The 11,747-nt window shown below is 37.9% G+C and overlaps 2 protein-coding genes across 2 annotated transcripts in view; both read right to left on the bottom strand.

Moving 5' to 3' along the window:
• The window catches only part of LOC141381669 (BEN domain-containing protein 5-like), a 495,902-nt gene that overhangs the window by 26,502 nt on the left and 457,653 nt on the right, over nt 1-11,747 (bottom strand). The window lies entirely within an intron of this gene.
• On the bottom strand, nt 8,547-11,696 carry LOC141381528 (uncharacterized; the record flags this gene model as incomplete). The annotated part of the gene is made up of 2 exons (XM_073946753.1): nt 8,547-9,885; nt 11,034-11,696. Coding segments are annotated over 2 exons (717 nt in total), but the record flags the coding sequence as incomplete, so codon positions are not given.

The following is an 11,747-nucleotide window of genomic DNA, read 5'->3' as shown; positions in this document are numbered from 1 at the left end:
GGCATATTACAGTGGTCAACACAAGTTGAATCTGAAATTTTGGGCATCTCCAATGGTCTCATTCATTGAACTAGTTTGAGGGCTGAAAGAAATATCCATGTAGTCACTCTCCAAATATTCTGTTTTGTAACTGTGTCTTATCTTATTGTAAGTTGTCCCTGTACTAGGCGCCTTGACGTTGCGCCTTGACATTCTTGAGCACTGGATAAAATTGTTCTGCTTAACTGAGCTGAATATTTGCACGTATTCATAGCCCATGTAACCCTGAGTATGATGTATAAAAGCTGGGAATACCCCAGTCTTCTTTAGAAGAGAGCAATAAACTGTTGAATTCACATCTCAGTTTTTGTTGCCTTCCTGGAGCTCCAGCTTACTGAGGAAACACACAGATAGTCTGCAATTTATCCCAACACATTATATATATATATATATATATATATATATATATATATATATATATATATATATGTATGTGTGTGTGTGTGTGTGTGTGTGTGTGTGTGTGAAATTGATTACTTAATTGAGCTGTTTTAAATAAGGTAGATTAGGAAATGGTGCAAGGCCCAGTGGGTTTGAGGAATGAATCGAAGGCAACCTGTGGTTTTGGGCAAAAGTGGCTACCACCTATTGTTGAGATCATGCCTTTTGGATTTGTCATACAAGAGCCTCTTTATGCATGTGCAAAGTAGCTGAGTAGAAAGCAAGTAAATTGCCAAGTAGTGCCAAATGGACAGGTGCCAGAATTGCTTCTTCTTAAAAGTTACAAGTGTTTACGCAGCGAGCTGTTTAGCAGTCTGTTTCTTAAAAAAACTCAAAACCTTACAGGTTTTTCCAATTGTTTACACACAATTACTTGTACTTCAGACACAATGACTACAACATGTAACCGATGCACCAACCCGCTGAACCAACTCTGCTAAACTTCAAGCACAATTCCTGCTTTACACTCAAATTGCAGGTTTAAAACACACTTTTTTCCAAAACACAACACACAATTCTCTGCATTTTGCACAATTTTCATGGAGAAAATATTTTGTTTTCACAAGGAACACAGTCATTCACAATTGTAAAGTCAGTTGTCCTACTTTGCATACTGATTCATCATATAGGTAAACACCTGTCACACAGAATTGCAATTTAGAAATCAGAGCTCATCTGGTTCATAACTGCTTCTCTGCCTACCCATGTTTTTTAGTTGTTTATCTCCCCCTCCATATTCTCCATTTCTCAAACCTATTGAGGATTTTTTTTCCTGCCTGGAGATGTAAAGTGTATGACCGAAATCCACACACACGTATACCCCTTCTCCAAGCTATAGCAGATGATGCTTTTCGTGACTGGATTCGCCATGCAAAGTGACATTTCCCCCGCTGCCTGGCCAGACCAGACCAAAACAGAAAAGAGGATGTAGACCATGTTATCTGCAACTTTGTGTTGGTTGTAATGTACACTGTGTACACTGTATTTATGGGGAAAATACAGTAAAATATATTTGGTATTTGTTTGTTTTGTATAAAAACAATATTCTGAAATATTTTACAAAGCACTTCTGTAGGCCTACTGTCTGTAGTACAGTCTATTCCAATTGTTTACACACAATTACTTGTACTTCAGACACAATAACTACAACATATAACTGATGCAACAAACCCCATGAACCAACTCTGCTAAACTAAAAGGACAATTCCTGCTTTACATTCAAATTGCAGGTTTAAAACACCCTATTTTAAAATACTACAGACAATTCTCTGCATTTTGCACAGTATTCATGCAGAAAATCTATTGTTTACACAGGGAACACACTGTCATTCACAATTCTAAAGTCAGTTGTCCTACTTTGCATACTAACTCATCACATGAGTAAACACCTGTCACACAGAATTACAATTTAGAAATCAGAGCTCATCTGGTTCATAACTGTTTTTTTTAGTTGTTCATCCAAACCTATTGAGGATTTTTTTTCTCCCTGGAGATGTAAAGTGTATGACCGAAATCCACACACACATATACCCCTTCTCCAAGCTATAGCAGTTGATGCTTTTCGAGACTGGATTTGCCATGCAAGGTAACTAGTCAGAAATCCTCATTTAACAATTGAGTCAGAATATACCTTAAAAAGCTGAAGCATTGAAGCAGGGCTTTTGCTTCATTTGGACTCTGGACTTCTGCAAGGGTTCATCCAGGATTTGAACCCGGGAGCTCTCGCACCTTAAGTGAGAATCATATCCCTAGACCAACAAGCCACTGCAAGATAGCCACCGTACATGGCAAAACTATCTGCTGACAAACTAGCATTCTCAGAAAAAGGCCTCTGTATAAGCCACACGCCTTTACAAAACAGCGGACAACTGTAAGGGCTCAACCAAAATTTGAACCTGGGATTTCTCACGGCATGATTGAGAACCATACTCCTAGACCAGCAAGCCACTATGCAAGGAATGATTTATGTGGTGACACTATCTGGGATCCGTTCTTCGTACCTCGCTTAAATGATTTAAGATGATTTGGCAGATCCTGGATCTTTTCATCTCGATAACTGATCTCTCGCTAATTTGGTTCTTCAAACAAGTTCGCGAATCAGATTAGAATGTCTGGATGAACTGATCTGAGATCGCTGCATGTGTTGTGAAGGACAGATCTATCGATCCTCGAAATCATGATCAGCAATGCCATGATTGGCTGACGGCACATCAGCGTAATGACATCATCTGATTAATATTCAATAGTCCATGTGAGCAAAATTACATCAAATTAGCAGTAAACGGTTTGTTAAATTTGAAACGCAATAACCTTCCACATTTGTTGTGAGCTGCAGGCTTTACACTTTCATGTGTCAAGACAAGATTATTCATCATGTATTTTAATGCATATCAGTGTATTTAGTTCTACATTTAGAGAAGATTTTCTTTATTATAGTAGCCGGTTTTTTAATCAGTGTAAAGAAAAACTGGTTGTTTACAAAAGCATTTTAATATTGATAAGGCATCTGCAACTTTTGTGAAGCATCAAATCACTGGCATATTAACTGTCAAAACATGTGTATGACTGCATAAATGTATTATTGCTTTTAAAAAAGTCACATATTGTGCATTTCTATTATACACAATTTGTACTAAAGTTATTTAAAAAGTTCATGTCAATACATTTTCTCTTTGCACCACCAGGTGGCAGTCTTTGTACTTTTATTTCGAGGGTGTAGATTGCATAAGTTTTATTAATATGTATAACTTCATTTATTGTATTAGTAACTATAAACTATATATATATATATATATATATATATATATATATATATATATATATATATATATATATATATATATATATATGCATAGTTAAAAATATTTACCATTTTCCCAAGTATATATAACTACTACTGTAAGAAAATATTAGAATTTGGTACTTACTTTCTGTATTATCTTTGCTTGAACTGAGCCGATCTAATCCTATTTATATGAATTTAACCTGCTTCCGATCAGGTTTGACCTAGCAGAACTGTTGCTATGACAACAACTCTCAGATCAACTTTGAAGAACGAAACGATCCTGGATCGTGTTAAATCGTCAATATCTAAATACAGCTAACTGAGTAATCCACATACGAAGAACGGACCCCTGCTGACAAACTGGAATTCTTCGAAAGACGTTTTTATGAAAGACATAATGCCCTGTAAAACGCAGGACACCTGCAAGGGCTTGTCTGGGATTTAAAACCCCGGACCTCTCGCACACAAAACGAGAATCATACCCGGGGGTGTCCAAACTCAGTCCTGGAGGGCCGGTGTCCTGCATAGTTTAGCTCCAACTTCCTTCAACACACTTCAACTCCATGGAGCTTTCTAGTATATTTAGAAGAGCTTGATTAGCTGGTTTAGGTGTGTTTAATTTTTTTTTTTTTGTACAATATATTTATTACTTTTTTCAATTTGCATATCACAACAGATTACACAATTACAGAACAATAATCATGAAGGCACAGCAAACTTTTTACCCCCCATTCTCCCTCCCAACAACCCATTCCCTTAAAAATAAATAAATAAATAATAATAAGTAAATAAGTAAAATAAAAATAAATAAACAATTTAAAAATATATAGTAAGAAGGGGGAAGAGAAAAAAAAGAAGAAAAAAAAAAGAGGGGATATGTTTAAATCAGGTAGTCTGTTTAGACCATGATACTTCCCATATTCCTAAGCCTGTTCTATTTGTAGTAGACTGTCCACATTTACATTGTACTTTAGAAAGTTATTAAAAGGTCTCCAGGTATCTTCAAACACATTTTGTTTCTTTTTGATAATATACGTGATCTTTTCCATTGACATATGAGATGCCATTTCTTTAATCCACTTTCCTATTCTAGGTTCATTTATATTTTTCCAATTAAGAGCAATAATACGTTTAGCTTGTAAAATACACGTTTATGAATCTGACCTCTTTGCTTTGTAAAAGAGGGCTGACAGGAAATATACCCAGGATAAAAATCTTAGGACCCAACGGTAATTTCTTTAATAAAATTTGGTCAATTATTTCAATAAGATCTTGCCAAAAGGGTTTCACTTTCACACATTCCCAAATACAGTGATAAAGTGTTCCTCTTACCTCATTGCACTTTATACAGGTATCTGGAATATTATCATTAAACTTGTGCAATATAGCAGGAGTTATGTATGTTCGCATTAACCATTTGTACTGTACGAGTTTCAGGCTACTATTGATTGTCTGTATCTGAGCTCTCCTACATGCCTCGTTCCAGTCTTCTAGAGATATTTCATCTTCCATATCTTCTTTCCATAACTTCAGTTTTGATTCTGAGGATTCGTTAGAGCCAGACACAAACAATCTGTACAAAGAGGAAATTGAACCTCTATCATAACAGTGTCCTAGGATTGCTGCCTCTAATGAGGAAATGTTAGGAATATCTAGTGAATGATTTTGAGGTGAGGATATAAAGCTTCTAAGTTGAAGATATTTAAAAAAATGCGTCTTTGGAATATCATATTTTTTTGAAATTACTGAAAAGGACATAAATATTTCATCCTTACTGTACATATCTTGTACTTTCCTTAACCCTTTTTCAGCCCATATCCTAAATCCTGCATCACTTTTTCCTGGTTTAAACTTAACATTACCCCAAATAGGACTAAAACGTGACCAGGAAGGATTTATATTCAAATGTTTACAAGAATCAAACCAAACATTAATCATGTTCAATACAATGGGGTTGTCTGTGTTTTTTCTTAGATATTTGAGGTCTGCCGAATATAGGTATAAGTGCAGTGGTATTTGTGGTGTGATAGAGCGGGATTCCAAATCCATCCAAGAAGGAGGACTTTCAGAAGAAAAATAATACATGATTGTACGCAGCTGAGCAGCCCAATAATACCACTGTAAGTTTGGACATTTAAGTCCTCCTCGATCGAATGGTAAATATAATAAAGTTAGACGTAGTCTGGGACGTTTATTTTGCCAAATAAAGTTGGTAAACAGTTTCTTAATTCTAGTAAACAACGATGAGGGAGGGGGTAAGGGGATGTTTTGGAACAAATAAAGAAATTTAGGGAGTATATTCATTTTTAGGATATTTATCCTGCCAATCATTGAGATAGGTAAAGATGTCCAACAATCTACTGATGACATAGTAGCATCCAAAATTGGGTCATAATTAATTTGAGCAATCTTATTTATTTCATCCATGATTTTAATACCCAGATATGTAAAATTATCCGTTGAATTAAAAATAGAAGCATAACCTTGGCTATTTTTTCTCTCTGATTCATTAAGTAACATTATAGATGATTTGGAGTGATTAACTTTATATCCAGATATTTTTCCAAAAGTTTCAATAAGATCCAGGAGTGCAGGAATAGAGCTACTTAGATTTTTTAGGAACAAAATAATATCGTCTGCAAATAATGCTAATTTATGTTCCAAGTGGTTCTCTCGAATTTTATATATGGCATTATGCGTTCTCACTGCTATGGCGAATGGTTCTATTGCAAGCATAAATAATAAAGGTGATAGAGGACTTCCCTGTGGGCAACTCCTAGATATTTTAAAGGGTTTAGAAACAATGTTATTTGTCAAAACTTCTGCTGTGAGCTCCGTACAAAGTAGCCTAACCCATTTACAAAATGTATCACCAAAGCCAAAGCGAGCAAGCACGTCAAATAAATAATGCCATTCGACACGGTCAAAAGCCTTTTCTGCATCCAGAGAAAGTAGTGCTGTGTCTTTCGCTCCTCTCTGGCTATGTAAAATATTGAGCACTCGTCTGACATTATGGAAGCCCTGTCTCCCTTGAATAAAGCCATTTTGGTCTTCTCCCACCACCTGAGGGAGTAAGCTCTCCAATCTTCTTGCAAGAACTTTGCTAAGTATTTTTGTATCTGAGTTTAAAAGGCTGATTGGACGCATATTTTCGCATTTTATATTTGGTTTTCCTGGTTTTGGAAGTAAAGTTATTAGGGCACTTCTCATGGATGTAGGAAGAAGACCATTCCTAAAGGACTCCTGAAACATCTCCAAAAGAGGTGAAATTAATTTAGACTGAAATTTTTTATAAATATCTATAGGTGTGTTTAATTGGTGTTGAAACTAAAATATGCCGGACACCGGCCCTCGAGGACCGAGTTTGGACACCCCTGCCCTAGACCAACGAGCCACTAAAGTGTTCACATTTTACATGGCGTCAGAAGTATCATATAGTCAGAAATTTTTCTCTAACAAATCAAGGGCACCCTAAGCGAGAATCATACCCCTAGACCACCGAGCCACTGCAAAACAGCAACTTTACATGGCGACACTATCTGCCGACAAACTGGCATTCTCAGAAAAAGGCATCTGTGTAAGCCACAACGCCCTTACAAAACAGCAGACAACTGTAGGGGCTCAACCGAAATTTGAACCTGGGATTTGTCATGGCATGAACGAGAATCATACTCCAAGACCAGCAAGCCACTTTGCAAGAAATTTTTTATGTGGTGACACTATCTGCTGACAAACTGGAAATCTTTGAAACACCTTTTTATAAAAGCCATAATTTTGAACCCAGGACCTCTCGCACCAAAAGCGTGAATCATACCCCTAGAAAAACAAGCCACTAAAATCTGAAGTTTTCACATGGCATCAGAAGCAGCAGATAGTCAGAAATCAAGTGCAGAGAATTTGTAAGATGGAGGAAGAGAGTCTGAAACAATGGTGGATAGTCTATTGGGTGAGAGAGAGCGTAGGTTTCTGCGAAAGGCAACTTGTTTTGGAGTGTATGGTGGCTCAGGAGTCCTGTGGATGTTGAGAGACAAAAGGAAATATTCCGATGTGTGTAGTGGAGTTACTAGTGTTTGATCAGTGAAGCAATGTCGCGTGTAAATAAGATCAGTAGCAGAAGTAGGTGCTTTTTTGAGGTCAAAAGAGGCAAGCAGAGTCTGGAAGTCAGTAGCTTGAGGTTTTTCAATGTGGATGTTGAAGTCACCTAGCACCAACAAGGGAGTGTCATAAACAGAAAAAGATGAGAGAAGAACATCCAGTTCATCTAAGAAGTGACCTAATGTACCTGGTGGGCGGTAGATGACAACCACATTTATGTAGAAGGAGTGGATAATGGTGGCTGCATGGAATTCAAAGGAGCTGATCTTTGCCAGTGACTATCTCTGAGTAAATTTCCATTCTTTGGAAATCAGTAGTCCAGTTTCACCCCCTCTCCCTGTCTGACGAGGAGTGTGGGAGAAAGACAATACAACAACAGAAACTGAGGCGAGGGGTGCAAAACCGACCGTGATCCACACACAAGCTCTTACAGTAACCAAGGAAACAGTGAGTAATCTTTCTAGCACTACACACAAACAACTGAAAACAAGTCTAAATGTACTTACACGCTGCTGGTCTCGTTGCTAAAGTGCTTCTCCTTATATGGTTGAACAAGCCATCCTACTTCCATTACTTACTTACATTGTCTATCCATCCATCTATTTATTCATTTTGTTTAGTAAATGTGTTATTTTTGAGGCTGACCTCAAAAAAATATAATAATTTTACTGCCAAAATTTTAGTTGCAGGCTAAGACTGTCTCTGCCATTGGCAGATAACGTTGTTTTTTTGGCTTCATAGGACATGGACCTTCAGCATGCAGTGGGACGGTTTGCTGCTGAGTGTGACATGGCAGGGAAAGAAACAGCACCTCTGAGTCAGAAACCATGGTGCTTGACTGGTAAAAAGGTGGCCATCTCCAGTTTGGAGAGTCTTTACCCCAAATGGAGTACAAGTATCTGCGTTTTTTTTTTTTTTTTGTTTTTTTTTCATGAAAAATGTATTGTGAGATTAAAAAATGGATCAGTGCAGCGGCAGCAGTATTGCATTTGATGTGATTGTCTGTTGTGGTGAAGTAGCTGAGATGAAAGGCAATGTTCTAAATTTACCACTCAATCTAGGTTCCTACTCACATCTATGGTCATGACTGAAAGGACAAGATCTCGGTAACAACCGGACACATTTTGCAAAATGTTGTGACCTGCTTGTTTGAGTTGCACCATAAAAGTGAGATGAAACAACAAAATAGCCTGAATGCAAATGATTTATTATAAAATGTAACTCAGAACAATCAATCAAAGCAACCAACAAATGTCTAGGCATAATAATGAAGATAAAGAACTTAGGATATAATCACAACAACACTTTAACTACATAATATAAGTAATGCAAAACAAAACCATAAAGTTAAAGAGTCAATGAGATGGCAGGTCTTGACATGTGGACTCCTGAGTAGCCACAGCGTCCAGGGGTAGCTAGTACAACAACTTTTATATACCCATTGATGAGTAATGCAGGCATCCAATCAGGATTTACCACATATTCCAATCTGGAGTCTTGGGATCATCACAGTGTATTAATATTGTAAAACTAAATACTTGTCGCTCTGCCAAAATCATCAAATATTCATCAAGTTTGTATTCTACTCAAAACAGTAAATGTAGTAAACTAGAAAGAATTTTGAATCTAAAAGTAAAGAAACTTTACTAATAAATAGATGATTTGTTTCTCATTTAGGGAGTCAGACAAAGAACATCATCGAAAACAACACTAGCTACATGAATACACTGAAGAGTAGAGTACAGATATATCCGCACCTGTACAATCGCTTGCAAAAAGATTTTAAGCAGCAGAGATGCTGTTTGCCAGATGTTTATAAAAACTGTTCTTCTCTCAGTTGCCATCATTGTGTTTACAGTAAACGCAAGGAGCGCAACACATTTCTACAAAATTTTCACAGAGGCACAACAAACACACAGACGCAGGGGAGAAAGACAGTGACTGTTTACATGGACATCAGTAACTGACTGTTTAATGACAGTGGAATTTTTGATATCGCACATTGTATAAGCGAAAAAAAAACTGCATTTCTCGGTAACTGAGATGCACTCAGTATGTCAGAAAGCCATGTGCGTGTGTAGACTATCCTTTTAAAATAACGCGTTTACATGTTTACACTCAGAGAGCAGCATTTACAGCAGATCCTTCAGTCCATAATATTGTAGTGATATTAAAGTACTGACTTTAAACAATTCCTCTTCTCCCACTTGTTTTGGCAACCCAACTAGTCGTCTCTCTGCCGTCTGAACACTGTTTCAGGTAAAACAGTCTTTAAAGCTATCATACATATTAATGAAGTTGCCCCAAATACACAATAGAGCGCACTGATTGGTTTGAAAAAAGTCTTTCTCATGAATGAATGCAGTACACTCAGAGACAACATGAAATACTCCCAGGTACAGACAGACAGTCTACATGCTGGAATACACGCAAGGAAGTGTATGGGTAGAAAAGTCCAGTATGACTGCGGCTTAAGTGCATGTGAATGGTTTCTTTCCAGTGTGGATCCTCATGTGTTGATTAAGGCCCCGTTTACACTAGTACGTTTTAGTTTTAAAACGGCGTTTTAGAATGAAAACGATCCGCGTCCACACTCACGTTTTACCCAGCGTTTCTGAACTGCTCTCCGTCCACACCAAAACGCTGAAAACGCACATCACGTGACCACACAGACGCTCTCGGGCAAGCGCTGCAGCCCATGTACCCAGATGAGAGCTCTGCTAGTCGGACTTCTCATCAAGCATCTCCCGCTGGATCTAATCTCACTATATTTATTAAACGGGATATTTCATTCATCTTGTTGTCTTTATCTAACGACATATTCCCTGACTTTGGGCATTGGAATCTATTACTTGTTCTCAGGTAACGTGTTTTGGCTGAGCGCAAAGATAAGTTAATGATTAATGTAACCACGTACATTCTGTATATTGACTTATCGCTTGCCTTTATTTCCTACAATGTATAAACTTATTGTATGTTATACTTTTAAAATGGCCATTATCGATTCTTAAAACTGATACTCAGCAAAAGAGAGGGGATGTTTCGTATTTTCACTGAAATTGAAAGGAGACAGTTGTTATCGGCTCCGTTTTGTTATAAATATCCAGACAGTGAAGATGACGCTCATCTTATACAGCACGACGCCTCAACATTTCTGCTGTCTAAGTTGCTAATATTAAAATGAAAATAGGCAGTTCCTTAAATCATGTTTACATTTTATTGTTGAGAAAGTGATACAACGAAGGGTGATGTGAATGAAGTTATAAAGTACACTGTTCCCTTTGAAGATTTACCCGTGTCCTCGGTATAGTCTGCTTTTCCATATCAAACTGAGAAGAAGAGACTGCAGCCTTGATCAAACTTGCGAAGTCTGAACTTACACGGAGAAGATTCAGGACTGAACTGTGTGTTAGGCTACTTAATATTCAGGAAAAGCCCCAATCAGAGAGGCGAACGTCTGCAGCCCCGCCTCCGTTTTCAGATGTCTCCGTTTTCCATCATCCACACTGAGACGGAGCAGCAGCGTTTCAAAATGAAAACGGCCTCTCCAGCGTTTTCGAAACGCTCCGTTTTCGGCGCTCGAGAACTCCGGCGTAGTGTGGACGGTTGGCGTAACCGTAGCAAAACTTATGCGTTTTCAAACTAAAACGCATTAGTGTAAACGGGGCCTAAGGTATGATGAGCGGCTGAAACTCTTCCCACACTGAGTGCATGTGAATGGTTTCTCTCCAGTGTGGATCCTCATGTGGTGATTAAGATGTGATGATTGGCTGAAACTCTTCCCACACTGAGTGCATGTGAATGGTTTTTCTCCAGTGTGGATCCTCATGTGTTGATTAAGGGATGATGAGCAGCTGAAACTCTTCCCACACTGAGTGCATGTGAATGGTTTCTCTCCAGTGTGGACCCTCATGTGGTAATTAAAGTGTGATGAGCTGCTGAAACTCTTCCAACACTGAGTGCATGTGAATGGTTTCTCTCCAGAGTGGATCCTCATGTGTAGATTACGGGACCACGATAAGCTGAAACTCTTCCCACACTGGGTGCATGTGAATGGTTTCTCTCCAGAGTGGATCCTCATGTGTAGATTACAGGACCACGATAAACTGAAACTCTTTCCACACTGAGTGCATGTGAATGGTTTCTCTCCATTGTGGATCCTCATGTGAATCTTAAGAATGTCTTTTCTTCCAAAACTCTTTCCACACTGAGTGCAGGTGAAACGATTCTTGTCTCTCCTTTTTAAAATACCATCAGTCTGTAAAAAAGTTTTTTCCTCAATTTTGACATGATGTTCCTCCTGTTTACTCCCCTCGTTCTCTTCAATTATTTCTAAAATAGTAAAAAAAATAAAACATTAGTTTTCATTAAGTCTTAAAGGGCACCA

This window comes from Danio rerio, chromosome 4, assembly GCF_049306965.1.
Source record: "Danio rerio strain Tuebingen ecotype United States chromosome 4, GRCz12tu, whole genome shotgun sequence".
In the NCBI taxonomy this organism is placed as follows: domain Eukaryota; kingdom Metazoa; phylum Chordata; class Actinopteri; order Cypriniformes; family Danionidae; genus Danio; species Danio rerio.
This window is presented reverse-complemented; position numbering and strand designations above follow the sequence as displayed.